Source organism: Saccostrea cucullata, unplaced genomic scaffold (assembly GCF_032062105.1).
Source record: "Saccostrea cucullata isolate Sc308-1 unplaced genomic scaffold, CSIRO_AGI_Scuc_v1 ctg273, whole genome shotgun sequence".
NCBI lineage: Eukaryota > Metazoa > Mollusca > Bivalvia > Ostreida > Ostreidae > Saccostrea > Saccostrea cuccullata.
In genome coordinates this window covers 220,021-240,753 of record NW_026927629.1, presented here as the reverse complement: position 1 = coordinate 240,753, position 20,733 = coordinate 220,021, and the positions used below count along the sequence as shown (strand labels likewise).

Here is a 20,733-nt window from a genome sequence, read left to right as displayed (position 1 = left end):
TCACTTTTTAAAACAAACAAGACATGTAGCTGGTAAAGTGTAAATATTTGCATTTAAATGAATTACGTTCTCTAGATTTCTTTCTATTTAAAAGGATAGTAGCCGGCTTATGCAAATAATACATGATGCAAATCATTTGTGTTTTGATCACACTATTGCTGATTTTCAAATATTATGTAAAACAAATTCGAAGTATTTAAAAAAAAAAGATAGATATAGTAAGATGAATTATGACGAAGACAAAGTTTATCTAACATTTGCTTTCTTGCGAAATGTATATTTTGTGTTAATAAAGTTTCAAATTCCAAGTAGGAAATAACCTTATTTTCCTTCAGTCACCAATTATATGCAGTGACAAAATGCATACGCTGGAAATGTATCCCCCATACTTTTAAGTACTCATCTGCGTTACCCCTTAAAGATATGTTACAATACTGGAAGAAATATACTTTCCTTTTTTTTTAATTATTAAGGCAATTGCACATATGCCTAGAAATGTGTTTTTGATATTTTACATAGAATGAGAAATATATTAGATTACTGAAAAATTCAAATATATTTAAAAAATGAATTAAACGTATCAAATATATCAAGCTTCGATTTCCTCCTTTAAGAATATAACAACGGCAAGAAATGTACTTTTAATTTCATCTTTAACATCCGTGACTAATATTTTTTAAGTAGGATAATGGAAAACACAGGAAATATTAAATTTAATGCTGGTATTTAGGAAAAAATAAACTAAATTTTCACATTATACGTTGAAAGGAGTGTATAATTTAGATTTGAATTTGTAAATAAAAAAGACTATGAAAATATATGCTTAAGTATGATTCTATTCAGTGCTATTTTGAGTTGTTATTTGTACACCTGTGTCACTGATGCTTGTCCAGCTGAGTGCACATGTACCGGAACTAACGTGGACTGTTCGTCCAAAGGACTGACTAGCGTGCCCACTGGTATCCCAGCCGAAACCCGAAATATGTGAGTTATTTTAAAAATATAAAATCATTTCAGTTTGCATTATCTAATGAAACAAATAAAAATTCTTTGAGGAATTATTGACCGAATTCTTTGCAGCTAAATGCTGAGAACTGGTTTGATGATTTCCAATTTTTAGATGTTAAAATGTAAATGTTTTAAATGTTAAATGACCAGCAATATTAAAATAAAATGATTACAAACTCAACTGACAGATTTGACATACGCAATTTATGAAATAAACACCTGTTGATTGCTATAGATTGCCTGATCTGTTTTCAATAATTATACAGAACTTTGGCATCCAATCAAATAAGCAGGATAGAAAACGATTCTTTTAAGGGGCTAACAGCTCTGCAGTACTTGTAAGTATCAGCCGTTACTTTTTTCCCACGGTTCCCGTTAAATGAATAATTAAGTAAAATTCTTGTTTGATACTCTGCTGCATATTAAAGTGTTCTGTTCTTTAAATTTAATGTAAATCAAGCATTTTCATTTTTAAAGAGGTTTAATTAGAATGTAACTCTTCCTATATTCCTTTTTTCTTTAGATTCTTGGAGAATAATCAATTGAGCAGGATTGCCGACAAAACGTTTATTCTGTTGCCAAACCTAAAGACGCTGTAAGTAGATAAATATTAATAATGTCACAGAAATACAATTTCTAGTGGCATATCTAGTGGCATATCAACGGCTTCGTTCAAATTTCATATTTAAATAAATTATGCAGTCAGTACAAGAGCATTGTTATATAGCAAATGAAATACATTGAAATAACATATTAAAAAAAGTAAAACAATCAAAATAGCGGGCAAAAAAGGACCTAAACATCAGAGGTTTGTTTTATAGAATGTTGACAAACGTAAAATACAAATTGAAAAGAAATAATTATAAATTTCATTGTCTTCGGATTTTTCTGTTTTCTTAATTTTGGCAAGCAGCACATGTTGGCAGGGAATACTAACTCCTTCATGGCATCTATCCGACCTCTGAGACGTCTGTGTTTGCTATTGTCCGTTCCAAAGGGCTTTTGAGCCTGATTCCGGTCGACATGATCATTTTTCATGCATGGTTGAGAAAAAATTACAATAATATTTGCAAAAAAGAGTATTGCATAATGGAAAGAAAACAAAAATTGAACTGAAGATTGAAAATGTTGTTAAGGTATGATTTATTTTAGAGCGAAGAGGTTAAATCCTCAACTGCAACTCGGGTGAATATACTGATATAATTCAAAAACATTGTGACAAAATCTCATGATAAACTTCAAATAAATATTAAGTATCGATGTTTCAATTCAACACTTTTTTTATATTTAGATTTCTTTCCTCCAATCAAATAACTAGAATAGAAAAGGAGACATTCGCCGGCTTGTCTAACGTACAAAGTCTGTAAGTATTGTATCAAGGGTTTGAAACATTGACACATTCAGTAACATTAATGACGTATTTAACGTCTCCTAAGAATCCTTTTCATAGAGAAGTAGCATTTTCCTAAGACATATACTTAAGTTGCTTTCGCTTTTCATCTTTCAAATTTTCCCCAAACTACCGATTGCTTATTCTCACACATTTAAAGTGTAAGTACAGGTGCTATGTGGAAAAAGTTTGCTTTAAAAAACGGAAAAAACAAGTAAAGCTATGACTATCTTATTAAATTGAATGTTTAGCCACAGATACTATAATTTTCATTTTCAAGTTTAAAACAATCTATAAATTAATTCTTAAAAATCATACATTAGAATTGCATAACGGAATAAGAATTTTGAATATCACTGGAAAGTTAAAAATTTAAAAAAAACGTTTTCGAAATTTGATACTTTTTATTCCATTTTTTGTGTATCACGTATGATTAAAATTTGTTTTTATACTTGAGAATAAGACATAAAAATTTTAAATCAGGCACAAGAGGTAGTTTGTAAAAGGTTCAGTAATTTAGCTTTCGGTGTACTCTATCATCTTATGTAGATATGTCGAGAACTATTTGAAAAAAAAAATTCTAGTCTTAGAGTTGCTCATCACACAAATGAAATGCTAAGTGTTTAGTTCTATACGATAGTCATAGGAAGTATCAAGAACATTAAAATAAAATTAAAACCTTTCTTTGCACTTAAAAATGTAATTTTCATATATGTAGCTTATTACAAACTTTCTCTTTTTATGAATATGTTTATTTTTTTTTTATTTTTTTTATTTGAATTATGTACGTTATATAAAGTATTAAGGACATCTACATAAATTAAATTTAAAAAATGTGCCATCTGTGTTAAAGGTGCCGTGTACATCCATGCAACATTTTTATGTTCATTTTTTTCTGTTGCTTAAATATGTAAACTTAGACATGTTATTTTCCAATTCTATATCTTTTCAAATTCTAGATACCTTGACTCAAATCGAATAACTGCGATAGATGAAGAAAGTTTCACCAGCAACGGAATGTTTTATATCCAATATCTGTGAGTGAATAATTGTCAATTAATCGAACGTATTAAAAATGTTGTCTCCATGAAAATCATTTAAATAACTAAAAAATAAGATGTCACGAAAATTAAAAGATTTACAGGGATAAACAAAGTTGGAGGAGGAAACATTTAAAAGTATACATGTGCAATTTTAAGGTTAAAAATTAGGGGTTTTATATTATTTTATAATGCAGATGTCTTGAGAACATGTACGCGGAATGGGTTTGTTGTAAGTGCATGTAGAATTATATCAATGAAATAAAAAAAAATTATCTACAGTACATTTGATTTTTCTTCATCAAGGAATCTAAATAACAATGATCTGACAAATATTGACAACAAAACATTTGTTGGACTGAGGAGCAACTTAAAGTCATTGTAAGTAAATCAACATGTAGAAACATGTTTGTGTCTGAAAAAATCATGATATCTCTGACTTCCATACTTCTATTTATCATTATAAAGTATAAACTTTTTTTAAAAAGAGAATGATTTACATTTTCTTAGTGCTGTTTCTTTTCTAAGAACAAAATCATTGACCAATTTTATAACTGCATAAATGTTCCGAGAAAAGGTTTCAATAATTTCTGATCGACTCAATAACTTCTGGTTACCAGTAATTTTATCACGTCATTCTAAGTAATTTTGAATGCCCTTAATATGGTTTGTTTCAGAGAAAGATCTTTCATCAAATATTTATAAATTGAAAGTAATTTAGTAATGACCAAAGTTTTTATTTTTACTATCGGAACTACAAAAACATACGATATTAAAACATAATATTTCTGTCATAATAAGGCCCTAGCTAACCTGAAATGAATGCATCAAATATGAAGATAGAATACAATTTTCAAGCTCAAGAATCAATTTAAATTAAACATCACTGACATCCATCTTAAAACATCAGATGTGGGATCAGGTATCGTGGAGGAAATAGCATCTCCTGCCAAATTGTCAAACCCGACGTGTGTTCTTTGATATTTAGGTAAACAGGAAAAACGTCGTTGACAATTGTTTGCAAAAGTAATTGACATTCGACCAATTAATAGTTTACGTTTGAAGACAAGGTTATTTATTGACCAGAGCATTTGCAAAATGTCGACTTTAAACAAGACTGTTGATATTCTTTTGATTGAAATTTTAAAATAGTGCTCCGTTTAGATAATGTTAGTATGTTTGATGACTTTTTATTTAATTTCGATAAGGGTTGACACTTGTAAATAAATGGATCGTTTCTTGAATTGTCAATAGGTGTTTTCTTGTCTCGAAAAGTATCGGCTATTTTCCAAGAAAACTAAGCTCATAAGTAACATTGATAAACAAGTTTGCTCTCTCTCCCTCTCTCATACATATTAAAAGTAAAATTGTCTGAATTATCATATTTTTAGTTATTTGCTTTGTCCCTTAGAGACATGGTACATACAATAATTTTGTTCTTTGATCCTTTTCACAACAGATCAATTGAAGGAAACCCATTTCACTGTGATTGTGTGCTGGCTGGATTTGTAGAATTCATGTCTGGGTTTGTCAGCCAATCAATTGCAAAGTGTATCACGCCTGAGAATCTGGGTGGTAGATATGTTAAAGATTTGACATCCTCTATGGTATGTCCCAATCCTTCAACCGGAAGTACGTCACAGACAACCGGAGCAACAAAAGGTACATTTTTTATTAATATCTTAATTCAAGATATTAACATGATGAAGCGTTATCTGTAATTTGAAGGCAATCTTTTCATAATATTCTTTGATCACAAGATCGCAATTTCAGGTTAATTTTTTACCTTGCCATGATGAAAACAATGCTAAAGATTTTTTTTAATTCAAAAATATATCCATATTAAAGGTTTATAACTGAAGTTTTAAATTCCATTTATTACCATTTACTTGAGAATTAGTGGAACATTTCCTTTATATAGTGAATGTAGAAATTTGTATTTTTGTACTCTTTCTTTGTTTTGAAATATTTGTGCCTTCACAGATGTTACAACAAAACAAAAGCAAACGTCGCTCTCTAGTTCGCGTACAACCAATAAAGCATTTGCTTTTACTTCCAATCCACAAACCGAAAATACGTTAGAGACAACCCAAGGAACTAGAGGTCTAACTTTGATTAATGTATTTAGATAAGATTTTAACATAATACACCATAATCTGTTTTTTGAATGCAATCATTTCATAATAATCTTTGATCAAAATAACTTTTTTCAACCTTGCAGTAATGAAAACAATGTAATGCATAAGAAAAGCCTTTTATTTTTATCTTAGAGTAAATCCTGGAAAGGAGGTTAATAACTGCACGTAAACATTTCATAAACCTTTATTACTAATTAATTGATTGTTGAAGGAACATTTGTTTCGATTGTGACATTTCTTTTGTACTTTTTGTTTTGAATATTTGTCTCTTAACAGATGTTACAACAAAACACAAGCAAACATCGCTCTCCAGTTTGTGGACAACCGATAAAGAATTAACTTTTACTTCAACACAATCCAGCAAGTCAAGAATTTCAACGTTTTTTGTCTCTTCATCAACAGAAACTGGTACACCAGGATTTACTGCTGCCACAACCAGAGAACCAAAGACCGGAAGAGACTGCAGTTTTAATGAAGACCTATTTCTAGTTAGTCTTATGGGTAATGGTGTCCTGTTCTCTTTGGTGGTCATTTTGGTCTGCGTTCTTGGAAAACTACTAAGGAACAAACGAAACCAGGCATCTAGGTTTGTCTTCTTTAGACAAGAAAACTAATTATATATATATCTTTACATTTATATATCAGTTAATCGTTAGGCATATAAGGTTAGGAATATACTCTTAAGGAATCTGTTTTTTAAAGAAATTATATAACGAGAATACTCAGTTAAAAGAAAAGTTTACCAAAACAGAATAGATTTTAAAACATTTAAAATCTAGGAATCTGTATACGTGTATTTACATGTTTATCGATAAAACTTCAATGTTCTTTTTTTTAATCAATTTTATCAGATACGTTAACTTCGAGCGGGATTGTGCAGGTTCTGGTCACGGAGAGTATACACAACCTAAGGTTGTACGTGTGGGGGGCGATGGATATTTAGAACCTTATAACCATTCCAGTGATAGCGGAAACCATTCCAGTAATACCAGGAACCATGTCATTCATTCAGAAGAGACAGCATTTGTACGAAAAACTATTCTATCAAATAACAGCTACGCTGAAATTGTTGATTAAGATAGATAGTAAGCTGTAAAAGTAGTTAGGATATTTTGACCTTCAGTATAAAAATTATGTTTTTAAGATTTTATTATTACGATATATTTTTAAAACCATTGTTATAATTTTCATAAATATTTGTCTGAAATGTTATTTCTGCAGTCGTACCAGGGACATGTATGTTATATTTTGTAGTTCGAAAAAAAGAATGCTTATGAGAATTCATCTTTCCTTTAGTTGATAAAAGTATAAGGAAATAACTATGTTTTTGCCTCTTTTCCTTACGTTTTTATTAATAGATGTTTTTGCACTATTTTGTCGTGTCTGTACGTAGGTACTTGAAATAATAAAGTTTTCGATGATAAGTGTTGTCGAGTCATTGACTACAGTGCTTTACATTTATTATGCGATGCTTGTAAATGCATAAACTGTGTTTAAATATTCCTTAGCTACAATCCCAAGTAAGCTTGAGTTTTTTATCCATTTTCGTAGTTTTGGCATGTAATTCTACTAACATATACCAAGTGATAAATGCATAAAATATATGTACCCAAAACACAGATGTGGTCATACTTTCAGACTTCACAATAAGAATTTAATTATAATTTGCATGTTTAAAGAACTTACAAGCAGAACATATCTTAAACGAAATAACAATAAAAAAGAATTCCCAAATTTCCCATCACCCGGAATAACAAGAATTATTCAGAATATTCTAGAATACTTCAAATTTCAATTAAACACAACAAATATGATTCATTCTTAACTTTTGACTACTTCAAACTCTTTTCGACTGAATACAGGACGCATGAAGTTTTCAGAACATTGAAGAAATCTTAAAATCCTCATCGTCTGTAAGACGAATGACGTATTCAGAACATTGTTGAAAATGTTGTGTTTAAACGGGTGTTGTGTATACCATGAGAGTCTATAAGTAGGTCCACACTTGACTCCGATAATTCTGATGACTCTGACATTCTCTGTTTGACATCTTTCAAGTCGGTGTTGCTTTCACAAAGTCTTTGCGGATCCTCAAAACAAGACTTTTGGATGAAAATATCGTCATTAGGTGGCGCTGCTTTGTCAGTATAATCAATGTCATTGGATAACAAACGCAGTTTACTTTCTTCATAGTATTTTCTTTCTACTAGCTGCAAAAAAGAGACAATAAAATAGTTTTTACATAAATATACCCGGTATTTTATGGGAAATGGAGAAAACTGTTTTAAGGAGTGACCTACCTTTGTTCCCCTTTTTCCATACACGGTCACGATGTCTCTAATAAGTCCCATTACATTAACAGCATTGACTTCCTCACTGAGAGGCTGGCTTGGTGTATCTTACAAAAGAAAATAAAATTTTTCAATATTCTAGAATAATAACTCAATTAACAATCAATTTTTTTGGGGGGGGGGGTTGTACTTTTCAGAATAAAATTTAGAAACAAATTAATGTTGATTCCTTGAACATTAGTAAAAAAAACACCTTACTTTTATTTACATTACGCTTCCTTGGATTGTAGAAGAAAAGACAAAAGTTTTCGAATTGCTTCTTCACAATTTCCATCATTCCTATTTTATTTGAGGTTTCAGCAGTCTCAGCTCTCACTAATGAAATACTACTGTTCAGAATGGACATGAAAATCGTCACCATAAACATGATGATGAAAACGGCGTATGTCATATAAAAGAACTGGGCTGCTAGGGGTGCCGCAACAACAAGAGGGTCAAGGCGATTTTTCCCGATGAAAGTGTTGGCTAAACTTCCGCAAGTGGCATATAAGGATTTATATTGCTCTAATTTGGAGCCAAAAACAAGGTATCCATATAAAACGAACGCAACAAAAGATACTAACAACAGAACGCCAAAAGCGATCAAATCTTTTCCCGCATTTGCCATGACGGATATGACTTCCACAAATCTTTTGTTGTAGCCTAGGATTTTAAGAATTTGGATCGTTGACACAAATACAAGGGTAGAAAAGAGAACGTTAAATGCATTATCCCACATTACGATGTGTCCAAAGTTAATGAATCGATTAGCCCCAGTGAGTTTATCTTCATAAAACATGTCCATTGCCTTGTTAGTAGATTTCATTCTGAATACAAATATTACCAAGCAGCCATATGCAAGGAATATACACAAACACTCTATACAGTTCCATGGCTCTTTGAGTACTACCAGGCAACCGTGCTCTTTAAATTGCCAAATCATCTTGAAAAGCAAATAGATATAGTATAACATGAAAATCATATAAAATACTATCATGCTGAAATGGAGAGATACTAGATTTAAAACAGGTTTAAATGCTTGCGTGTCTGTCCATGTTAAAGCTCCCCCTACTTCAGGAAACTCCACCAAGAACATGGCGTAAACGAATAGATTAACGTTTGGATTGTATGTTGTGAACTCGAGAAAGACAGCCCGTGTGTTTCTGTTAATCCACTTGTACTGCACTATTTCGTCTAAGAGCAAGTGGGCATTTACCCTGTTTTTCACAAACTTCAAGATATATCCCCCTCCACTATACGTGTTATATTCCCCGTCCCTGGATAATCCCCAAATTTCACTTGCGTCAGTGTATTCCCAGGCTTCAGCGGTGTAGAACCGTCCTCTGTAAGATTCCCTTCCACATAGTGTGTCATTGAATGATCTCCACTGAAGGCAATATAAATGTTGGTCTTCGTCTTTTTCAGAGTAGGTGTCAATGCAAGGGTAGGACCATGGGAGATGGGTATACTGACATTTACCTAAAAGTGATTTTAAAAAGTAACTTAAGTGTGTATCTATTAATCTAACATCAAAATATATGTTTAATCAGATAATATTTTATACAATGTAACTAATTTTATTGTATCACAGAAGATTGCTTTTATAATACGTGTATATTTACCAGTTTGCATTCGAACTTGACGAAGTCGGGCTGGTCCTACACGAATACTTTTCATATCCTTTAACCATTGACGATCAATCACTGAAAGAGGCGTCCCTGCATAACTCACATTTGGATAAAAAGTTGGAATAAATATGGAACTTATCCACCTTAGGAAATCTTTATGGCTTTTTATCTACAAAGTAAAAAACAAACTAAATATGTGTTCCTTTTAATTATTTGCTTATGTCATTTCCTTTTGATAATTTTTACACATATTCAGAGGCAACCACTTGTAGGGTCTGCAAAATTTGATCTATTCAAGGTACATTTTTACTTCCATTTTCATTTATTTTTAATATTTTTATTGAAGTCAGCTGTATAAAAGTATCAGATTAGCATTTTGTGTTCAATATGTTAACAGGGATATCGTAACTTTGAAAGGAACCACGCTTCTTGATAAATTTGTTCAAATTGTTCTTCATTCAAAAAATCAAAACATTCAATTATGAACTTCATGACTTGACTGATTAACTCAATTATAAGTAAGTAACGTATACGTACATTGGAGAATCCATGTTGTCCTGAAAGCAGATAACTATCAAGGTTTTGCTTCATATTGAAGGACCGAGGATCACGTTGCATGAAGCTGATTCCATATATAGCTAAGATGTATACAGTAAACAGGATGAGATTTGTCAATGCTGACCGTGCCTGGGATTCTTCTCTACATTTCTCCCTTAAGGTGGTCAGTTCTTCTTTTGAATAAATGTCACACGTTGGTAAAACTTCGCTCGTTAAATCTATAAAACATGAGACTTGTATATTTCTATAACCAAACATTATCATTGTAAGATGGAAAAAGAGCAATATTTTCGTAAGTGTATGTAAATTGAAACATTACAAAAGTGAGATCTATAAGAGGTCAAACCTGAAAACCTTGTTTCCCGACAGGTGTTGTTTGCCCCTACAGCTGATCGCAATTTTTGCAAGTCTAAATTTGGTCTGTCTTCCTGCATAAGATTTTTCAATATTGTCGACATGATTATGGCTATGAATATAACCTTAACTGGGTCAACTACAAATAAAGACTCCAGGAAAGATATCACAAAAGACGATAACCATTCTTCCGATTTGGCTTTTCCCCATTCCATGCTGTAGAGTATAAGAAAAAAACTAGATGCTACAATTGCCAACAAAACGAAGATCCATGCTACGAAATACACCCAACGTGGAAATCTGCCTTTCCGGGAATTAAGAACTTCCCCATCAATCCAAAAAGTGTCAGTTTTTCGAGAGTTTTCTTTTTTGTTCGAATTACTTGAATAGTTATCCGAGTTCTTTCTAGATTTTTCGCTACTTGAATGTCTAAATGCAAAGGCAGCAAATATAATAGGTGGAGTAGAAATAATTATTCCCATGCAGGACACGTAAAGTGTAGCAAAGGAGAACCTAAAAACCCCTACTGTTATCTGATCCGAATTTTCGGTCTCGCTGGATGCTTTGAAGTACATAGCATTGGAAATCATAATGAGACACAAAAGTGCCAACAAGCATGTCAGCCTCTGAACACGAGTGAAGTTGCTTTGTTTCGGTCGAATGAGCAGAGACAGCCAGAGGTGGTGCTCGAAGAGCTGACTTTGTGTTTCATCGGAAAAACGGGACTTAAATGAAGTTACACTTGGAGCAGATACTGGAAGCATGCGATCCAGCATGCAATCTTCGTTATCAACGGCCAGCCATTTGTTACAATCGAACAAATATCTGGAATGCAGACAAAAATAACTTTTAATCTCTAATCAGTATCATTTTTGAATACAATTTTATAATGATATCATTAATTGATTTAAAAGAGGATACATGTATTATAAACCTTTCATTTGTCTGTAAGTCATCGACGATAATTTTACTCAGGAACCAACTTTGTTCGCCAGGAGGCCCCAAATTATCGTGCCATACTCGAACATATTTTATATCTCCCAAGGAGTCGTTCGTTCCAAATAAAAACATCTTTACGCTTGCCGTTGAAAATCCCTGTTAAGAATAAAACCTATTTTATCTTCAATGAATACCGAATACCCTGACAGAATTCTATAACAAAATTATTCAGAATTGTTAATAATCTATGAATTTATTAATGTTATCTTTGAAAAAAAATTCTGTATGAATAAAATTTATTACTACTGAAGGAAAGCAAAAGGGCAAGGGTAACTAGCAAGTAACCCTACTTTATGATATACCTTTCTACTGAAACCTTTCAAAATTACTTTTCCATAAAATCAGATGTTAAAAGTCAAAAACCTTCATGGATTTTGAACAGAAAACTAAAGGGAATATCTTTTTTTAAAGATTTTTTTAAAAATATGGAACTGTTTCGGCTTGAATTATGACATATCAATTAGTTTTAGGTGGATCTAATTTGCAAATGGGTTGTGGTGTTCATTTTCTTTTATCCCATCCTATTTTGAAGGCAGGCATATCAGTCCCTGCTTTATGCCATGTGTAATTCATGTGTGTCAGTTTGCATTATATGATGCCAAAGGTTATTATGTTTCTAGAAGTTTTTTTCTAGTCTCTTCTTATGTGTACTATGTGTATTTTTGTTTTGCGTCGTGTACTCAAATAAATGACTTTATTTCACTTTCAATACACTTATAAAATGTTTTATCAATTAGAAAGAAGTGGATTACATCATTATTGTTGTCATTTAAGGCTCGAATTCCTGAATCACCGTAATCACCAGTTAATATGAAATGTACATTCGATCTGGTTCCCGCTCCTCTCCGCACCCCGGTAAATACACTTATCATGTAGAAATATACATGTTCTGCGCTGTGGTCAGACAAAAAGGTAACTCCCCACTGCAAATAATTTGAAATAGACTATTTCAGCAATGAAGCTTATTTTAACGAGGCTGGGGTGTGGCAGCCATTTTCAGACTATTTTGATCTCCTTTAAAAGAAGAGCTCCATATAAAGATATACAAAAATGATCAAATTTCAAAAAAAAATGTATGAATTTTTTCTTTGCCAAATGATAGTTGACAGTTTAAGATACCTTATCTAAAAAATAAGTTAAATATGGTGATTAATTAATGGTTAATTTGTTGACCCCACAGCCTCCTTAACTGCAGAGCAGTTTCGAAAAAGAGTAAACTCTCCCAAGTTATGTTTACTAAAATCAAATTATAATGCAACAACATTCCTTAAATAATTTCGTTTTAGTTCTATTTCTTTTTCTTTTATACCAGATAGATAAAAGCTGTAAAGTAAACTAACTTTCATCTTGTTTTCAATATGAAATTTATTTAAAAATTATGTATATTACCCAATGAATTTTTTTTCCAGACACAGAAAATTTGTTTTCTTGAATATACAAATTGAGACCTCTATTAAATTTAGGTACTATAGTTAATTTGCTATTACCTTATTTGCATCTCTTCTGTCTTGTTTTCGCAGAACAATTAGTAGTATTATGTACACTACAAAGACGGCTATGAGTGTGCCATACACCGCTGCGTTGGAGGCATCAAATTTCCCCCAAACAGTCAGAAAATTTATGACGTTTGGTGGAACGTAAAAAGATGAGGAGAAAGTGTCCCCAACACATCGACACACGGTGTTGTTTAGATCACTCATTGGCAGCACCTGTAAAAGAATAACTCAATAATTGATCATTGCGTCAAATGCTGACTGACGTTTTTCATACTAATCGTAAACCCATTATTTATACACTGCTTTGACGACAGATTTTTCCAATATTTTCTGATCATGCCAAGGAGCACACGGAAGGTGTGACCGGTCAGAAAGGGATAATCACTCCTTCATGGCATCTTATCCCTGTGATCACTGATGTTTGGAGCTCCGTATTTGCTCTTCTCCTATTTTGTATTGTTCACGGACTTATGATCTTGAATACTGTTCGTTATCTCAATATGTTTCAGGTTGATAATATCATCTTTGAGCTCTTGATTTGCATGCAAAAAAACTAAGATTTATGATTAATCGTATGGTGTTTTACGTCCCATTCGTGCACTACTGATTCATATGGAGATGTCCTCAAAAACAAGTGAAGGACTTCAAGTTTACACCTGTTCAAAGGTTTATCATTCTCTTCAAAGTATCGTAAATTACGATGAAATGGTTAATCTCCAGGTATTACCCGACATCCTTCCGTTGTCCATGAGTTGTTAATGTTGTCCCACGTTCGACAACCAGTTGTCATGAATATGATGCTGAAGTTGGCGTCACGTGGTACAAAGTCCGAAATATTTGCTGGTTTAGTGGTGTTCAAAATGGTACTTCCATTGTCAGGTGCCTCAGACGTTGTGGTGAGTGATTCTGCAGCCCGTCTTTTTCTTAATTTCGAATGATCATCACTGAAGACTATAAGTATTCGTTACGAATTAGTTTAGATTTTTGATGTTAACTATTTATTTTAATTCAAATTAAATAAATCTATGTTTTTGGACATTATTTTGATTCTTAACTTGAAATTATTTTGTATTTCACCTAAAACAAATGAATAATCTCAAGAGAAATTTTTTTTCATCCGTGAAAATTACATTGCTTATATTAAAGTTGTAAAGTGTTATTCTTTTTAAATTCACTAATCTGAACTCCATGAATTACACAAACAATAAAAATGATAAACGTTTTTAACTTTTATGTGATTTTTTTATATCATAAGCAAAATAACTTTATCTATTGCGCCTACCTGTCAAGGGTTTTATGCCTAAATAGCAAATTCCTTTTCCGCAAACACCTTCTTTCAGGAAAATTTTATACCCAAATCTGGTCCAATCTCTAACTCCTAAATCCTTTTTATAACTTTTAGATGTTGGAAAAGTCACTGAACTAAAGAAAAATGAATATAATTCTGTTGTCTTGTGAATCGAGATGTCAAATCCATCTGGTTTGAAAAATATGATGGCTGCATCACCGTCGTTGATAATATCAAAGGTGAAATAAATCATCTGTTCCGAGTATTGTGGATTTATTAAAGGTATATATCTTTTAAAGTATAGTTTTCCATCGTTCGGAACTTTCGTATCGACTGTTATATTCGGAGGGATTTCCATGACCGGAACTGATGACGTCACAGCAGATGCATTTTCACCGTAAATGTAGGGATTTTTCAGGAAGTTAAAAACCTTAAATAATGCATAAAATGATTTTTTACATTACAAGTTTGGTTAATATGTCGTAAAAAGGAAAAGAATATTTTTCTATGTAAATAAATATTAAAGTACATTTACCAAACATTTAAATGTGCAAGATTTATGGAGAAGCTTGAAACTCATTTTACAGTTAGATACCTATAATAAAAAATGCAAGTTTTACCGCTATGTCATAATAAGGATCCTGGTTTTTAGAACCGTTCACTTTATTTAAGTTCACGAAAAATTTATCTGGTGCATCTACAAGATCTTTTGACGAAAGTTTCCGTATCATGATATCCAACACCCCGAGACCTTCGAAGCTGATTCTTTCTCCAACCACAACTGTTTTCTGTAGGACGTTTCCAAAGATATTAAGAATCTCCTTTATCATAGGGATAAACTTTTTTGCCTGGAAAAAAGAAATAAAAGCGAAAGAAATCTTGACACGAGAACTCGTTGACATTATGATTTACTTTTAAAATCTATTTTTAATAGTTCATTCTGATATCTTTATATTATTTTCTATTTCTAAACTCAATGTAAATACATTCAAAGATATTAAGTTGCAAATTGGATATCTGTATGTTTTCTGATAAGTGAAAATGGGGAAAGGGAAGATGTTGCACATATAGTTAATTAACTGTTAAACCAAATTAAATATTTTTTCAGAGTGAGATTTATTTTTATTTATTTATTTTTAATCCAATATTTTTTTTTATTAATTTTTTTTTCTGACACACTCTTTACATTTTATCCTCAATAATACTTTTAAAATATAATAATGAACTTGAACCCCCAAAACGAAATAAAAATATTATACTGTATCTCGCTGTAGGATCTGCATTTTCCGATGGTGTGATCGTATCCGATAAAGCATGTAGGCTCCTCTGTTAATCTCGCCATAATTCAATGTAATATTCCCGTGATCCATGTGTAACAAATCCCTTTCCTGTAGAGAACGCTTGATTCCAATAATTATATCCCCTTTGATGGCCTCTTCGGAGAGTTCCTCATAAAGATCTTGTAATTTTTCAGGTAACATCTTGTTCAGAATGTTGTTCAAAACATGATGGAGAACTATGAAAAAAAATATGATTATTGAAAATAAACTGTTTATACTAATTGTTAGCCCAGTATTTGTACAATGAATTTGACAACGGATTTCCCCTTTATTTCCCCGATCGTGACAAGGAGCATATAGAAGGTACAGGGGCCTGTTTACAAAAGGACTTACAACTTAAGACCATATTGATATCTTCATTTCTTAATTTATTAATTAACATTACATGTATATTGAAAATTATTTTAGACTTTTTAGAAAGAATGTGGTTAGATATTTTTACACAAACAATTTCAAAGAGAATTCTTAATTTTGCAAAATTTTAGAGTCATCTGAATTTTTTGGGTCTTAGTCGAAAGTTCTTTTGTAAAACGGGCCCCAGGGGCTCGTTTCTCAAAAAGGCCTACGACCAGTCGTAAGCTTAGTCCGGACTAAATCAGTGACTTAACCCGAGAATCGGACTAAGTTGCGTTTCACAAAAAGGCGGAGACTTAGTCGAGACTAAATTTGGGTTTAAATCTAGGCCTACTCGTGAGTAGGCGTAAGTGCTAAGTCTGTATACACATTGGAAAAAAGGCATGTGTTTTAATCATAAAGAGTTAAAAGAATTATTATTTTATACGTATACGATATAATACCTATTCATATTCATGTACATAATAATATATGATATGCCGAAAATCGTGAAAATTCTTAAACAGCATACTGTATTATGAGGGAAATTAAAATGGTAGTTAAATCCATCGAAGATGCTGACTTTTTCAGCAAAAGGTGGCATGAACTAGAAATTTTTAACTAAGAATTTTGAATACAAGTTGGGTACGATTTTTTAAAGAAGTGTCAGAATTTCTTCGTTGAGGGTTTGGGGGGGGGGGTTCAACCCCACCGTTTTTATTGCAGTTATGTGTTTTCTGTATAAATAAAGCTGTGTAAATTATGGACTGACTTCAACTTTCAGCATTTCTCTTTTTAGCTGAATATTTTGATCACCAAATTAACTGTACTCACCACCACTCCCATCCCCTTCCCCATTAACTTTTTTAAAAACGATGCTACATGCTGTATGTGGGTCCTGGATATTTTTTTGTTGTTTGAAATAGATAATGTTTCAATAAAATCCTCAAACAATGTCCATTTTTATACTAGTATTTTAGATAATGAAAAAAATATTTGGTAACTATGCCACCAGCCGAGTTTATGTACTTTAACTTAAGTTAATGTATCTTTGATTCTCCCCTTTAATTGCATGTAATTAAATATTATATTAATAGAATATAAATATTTAAATTTGTAAAATGTTCCAGCATTATAATTAAAGTATTCTGTCCATAATACTGTTCATTCCTATTTCACTGGAGTCACTATCGGGGGGGGGGGGGGGGGATGTGTAGATGAGTCTATTATTTTTCGTAAAAGATGCTTTTTAGTCATTGTCAATCTATCACATTTCTCGGACGAAGTTTGCCTAAAAAGGTTTTTTTGATAGATTTTTGAACAGAAAAATAATTTACATTATATTTGAAACAACATTACTCATATAATAATGATGATGATAAAGTGTTGTAAAATGTTTTTATTGTTAATGTAAATCGCGACGTTTTATTATCTTTAAGTCTAGATTAAATCTTTAATATACATTCTTCATCTATAAAAAAATAATAATGTATGAAGTTATGAACATATCCTCATTAAAAAATGAAAAGGAATGGATATATTTAAGGAAAAGATGGTGATGTTGTAATTAGTACCTTTCCCGATCTAAATGAATCTGATTTGAAAATATTGAAATGGAAAATTCAAATGGAGAAATTTATAAAATTACTAGATTTCTTGTCTGTAATATGGTTCACAAGAATTATAGATTTAAAACTAATTTAGCTTTTGCAAGCCATCATTGATACTGCAATTGCTATATATAGTTACGTATTTTTACATGGACAATGTAAATAATTATATCGATATCAATGTAATACTATGTGTCCAAAATACAATACTAATATCATAAATATACACAGTAGTTATATACATGTATCAACTGAAATGCCAATATGTCTAATTCGTAATGAATAAATGGATTGATATTATAAAATGAAGACAACTGATAATTTTTCTTCAAAATTCTCTTATCCATATTTTAATGATTATCATTATGATATGATTTCAAAATTGTTACATTTTCACAGTGCGCCTATGGGTCGGGGGCTCCGGTCCTTCACTCTCTCTGCGTAAAGTATTTTAACCAGAGAAAAACTTCCCTGAGATACTGGTTACACCCCAAACGGCTTTCAAATATATTGCTACGAGCCTGTTCCAACCCCATGCCTTATAATTTATGGCTTTTACTCATAGGAAAATTTCGTTTTATTCCAAATTTTTGCAAGTACGTATAATACCGGGTATACACGTTTATATTTTTCTAAAGTATATATTTCACTTTTAAGATATATCTGAGCATACCAAAATACATATAACTATTTAATATAAAAGTTGTGGTTGTAGAGGGGGAGGAGGTTGTGTCCAAAATGATAAAAGATTTGTTCAATCAATTTTTTTGTGTGACTGTGGGCCCCTAACCCAACCCCAATCTGCCTCTTTTGTCAAGATTTCTGAATCCGCTAATACTAGCAATTATATGTAAATACTTTGACCTTGAAAAATACAGATAGATTCGTGTATTATATTTGTTTGAAAGACGATGAATAGCCAGGGAAAATTCGTGCTTCTTGTGCTTTACTTTTTATAATCAGGTTTAAGTGTGATCCACCTCATGTTATTGAACTCTCTAAACCAAATAAAATACGATCTGCGCATGCTTAGTACCTAGAGGAAAGGTCTTAGTCTTAGGCCCAGTCTTACGCCGTTTTCTGAAACGTGATTTAGGCCCGACTAAATTTTGGCGTAACTTTCTTAGTCGGACTAACTTAGGCCCAAATCTACGACTTTTTGAGAAACGAGCCCCATATGTGATCGGTTGACAGAGGAAAACCACTACTCCATGGCAACTGATGTTTTGGAGGTCCGTGTTTGCTCTGCTTCTATTTAGTATTGTTTTATGGACTTTGTTATCTCCATATGTTTTATAATGATAAGAATGGATGTTGAAAAAATTAATTTGATATAATCAATTATATGAAGAGTATTCAAACAGAAAAACAAAATAAAACAAAAGAAAAGTTAATCTTGCCTGTTGCTATATCATTTAAGTTTTCTACAGAGCGTGTCGGGAATGGACGTCTTCGGCTCCCAGTTTCCAAACAGGATATGACAGAGTCCACAATTTCAGTTGTTATGTGCTGTTTTCAATTTTAAAGAAAAATCAGAATTTTTACGCTAGAGGATATATTTTACATGCTTATGAAAGTATGCAACCTTTTTTTCTATGTGTGACAGACATAATTTGCCGTTACACATTAGAGGATAAACTGTTAAAAAAAAACCTTAAGCATGTTAAGATGTGGAGTTATATATATACAAGGTTTTCAACATTTATGTTTTTAGCATAACTTTTAACATTAAACTTTTACTTTAAATACAAACTATCACATTCTAATTATGTTCCTTTTTCTTTATCATTTTAACATCTTTTTAACATTTTAAATTCTTTAATTATCAAAAAATGCAAAAAGAGATAAAGTGATTTCAAATCAGCAAAATAAAAAAAACAGAAAAGAGAGTTCTAAATTGGCTTTATAAAAGTAAGCGTAAATATCAACGCTCAATATATTTTGATTTTTTATCATTTGGTATAAATCAGATACTTTTATATCCTCACATGAATAACTAGTAAAAAGATTTCTGTGAGCAGATTAAATGTTTAATTGTTATCAGATTTAACTATGAAAGGTTTACTGTACTTTCTGTTTAAGACTTAAAAAAAATATATTAGTAAAAACGATGCGCAGAGAATTAAAAATATCACATAAAAAGTTTACATACCACTGCTTCCATTGATAAGTACGGTTGATAGCGAGTTAGAGCATCCATGGTGCTAAAAATAGTCTGAAGATCGGCCAGATTGAATCTGTCTTCAGATTCCGTGCATCCGGGCGTTACCACTGTCTTCATTCGCTTGAGTAGTGTTATTACCTTCTGAATTTAAAGTGCAAAAATATATTTATTAATTACTTTAAAGGGCTACTGCAGTGAAACTAAAGACTACCAAATCTAGGTAAATTTAAAACAGTAAAGAAAATTCTTAACAATTAGAAAACCTAATGTATTTAAATGTTAGAGGTATCCTTGGATATCTGAACCCCATCAGTATAAAAAAAGAACATGCCACAATACCATCTGAATAATTCTTATTTATTTCTCAATTTGTTAATTGAGTTATGTTTTGGTTGCAATATTGTTTATTATGTACTATGTATTATTATTAGTATTATGTATTATTATTTATTATGTATAATCTAAAATGATTTTTTTACGCATTCTGGAATTTAAGTCATTAAGTACGTATAGACATTTGTTCGTAGAGTTTCAGTGTGCCAGGAAGGACATTATTTTCGTGTTTGCTTACATACAACACTGAGTATTCTAAAAGTGACATAGTAATGATAGTGACGGTATTAAGGAATTAAACAATGAAATATACATTAATTAGTTTATTATATATGTCTTCCATGAGACATTATTTATCCTAAAGCAGATATCTCATTGGAATAAAAGAAAGAGTAGCAAAACATTCATTAAAACAGAACAAATTTAGAGTAGAAAAAACACAGATTGCTAAAGATATTAGAGATGTGATCAGGTGCCATGAGATAATGAAGATCCCCTTTTGATCAGTCACACCTTTCTGGTCTTCCTATGAAGCAATTCATAATTAAGTATAAACATGTACATGTACAGATAAGTCCTTTTTAGGTTGCTGAAACTTGACTTTTCTTTCTTTTTTAAATATTGCTTTTATGTGAGAAAAGGTGATTAACAAAGTAGACTGGTTGTACTTTTATTTTTTTTAATATCAGTTAGTTTTACCTGTTGATAGGCAGGGAAAACAGGA

General features: G+C 31.6%; 2 protein-coding genes across 5 annotated transcripts; one reads left to right on the top strand and one right to left on the bottom strand.

Annotated features, from left to right (window-relative positions):
- The first annotated feature begins 740 nt into the window (after positions 1 to 740).
- LOC134275009 (slit homolog 1 protein-like) lies at positions 741 to 6,885 on the top strand. 4 transcript variants are annotated; one of them, XM_062757247.1, is made up of 10 exons: positions 741 to 984; positions 1,275 to 1,346; positions 1,532 to 1,603; positions 2,300 to 2,371; positions 3,358 to 3,435; positions 3,745 to 3,819; positions 4,898 to 5,100; positions 5,422 to 5,541; positions 5,979 to 6,162; positions 6,428 to 6,885. In XM_062757247.1, the coding sequence occupies exons 1-10, from the start codon at positions 830 to 832 to the stop codon at positions 6,651 to 6,653; spliced, it is 1,257 nt and encodes a 418-aa protein (XP_062613231.1). In that variant the 5' UTR covers positions 741 to 829; the 3' UTR covers positions 6,654 to 6,885. The 4 variants fall into 4 exon arrangements, with proteins under 4 accessions (XP_062613231.1, XP_062613229.1, XP_062613232.1 ...); XM_062757245.1 differs by having other exon boundaries at positions 5,853 to 6,162; positions 6,428 to 6,884; XM_062757248.1 differs by lacking the exon at positions 5,422 to 5,541 and having other exon boundaries at positions 6,428 to 6,881.
- A 308-nt stretch (positions 6,886 to 7,193) lies between these two features.
- On the bottom strand, positions 7,194 to 14,760 carry LOC134275028 (location of vulva defective 1-like). The gene is made up of 11 exons (XM_062757268.1): positions 14,224 to 14,760; positions 13,669 to 13,892; positions 12,933 to 13,154; positions 12,198 to 12,368; positions 11,381 to 11,541; positions 10,439 to 11,271; positions 10,072 to 10,310; positions 9,529 to 9,703; positions 8,126 to 9,385; positions 7,877 to 7,974; positions 7,194 to 7,786 (listed from the first exon to the last, which is right to left on the bottom strand). The coding sequence occupies exons 1-11, from the start codon at positions 14,585 to 14,587 to the stop codon at positions 7,508 to 7,510; spliced, it is 4,026 nt and encodes a 1,341-aa protein (XP_062613252.1). The 5' UTR covers positions 14,588 to 14,760; the 3' UTR covers positions 7,194 to 7,507.
- Positions 14,761 to 20,733: the final 5,973 nt, after the last annotated feature.

Bases quoted from the DNA above. Each gene is read 5' to 3' on its own strand.
- LOC134275009 (XM_062757245.1), top strand. From the start codon at position 830: ATGATTCTATTCAGTGCTATTTTGAGTTGTTATTTGTACACCTGTGTC. The intron at 1,347-1,531 runs GTAAGTATCAGC...TTTTTTCTTTAG, and splicing joins CTAACAGCTCTGCAGTACTT to ATTCTTGGAGAATAATCAAT. The intron at 6,163-6,427 runs GTTTGTCTTCTT...CAATTTTATCAG, and splicing joins AAACGAAACCAGGCATCTAG to ATACGTTAACTTCGAGCGGG.
- LOC134275028 (XM_062757268.1), bottom strand. From the start codon at position 14,587: ATGGAAATCCCTCCGAATATAACAGTCGATACGAAAGTTCCGAACGAT. The intron at 9,704-10,071 runs GTACGTATACGT...TTTACTTTGTAG, and splicing joins GACAACATGGATTCTCCAAT to ATAAAAAGCCATAAAGATTT. The intron at 7,975-8,125 runs GTAAGGTGTTTT...TTCTTTTGTAAG, and splicing joins GAAGCGTAATGTAAATAAAA to ATACACCAAGCCAGCCTCTC.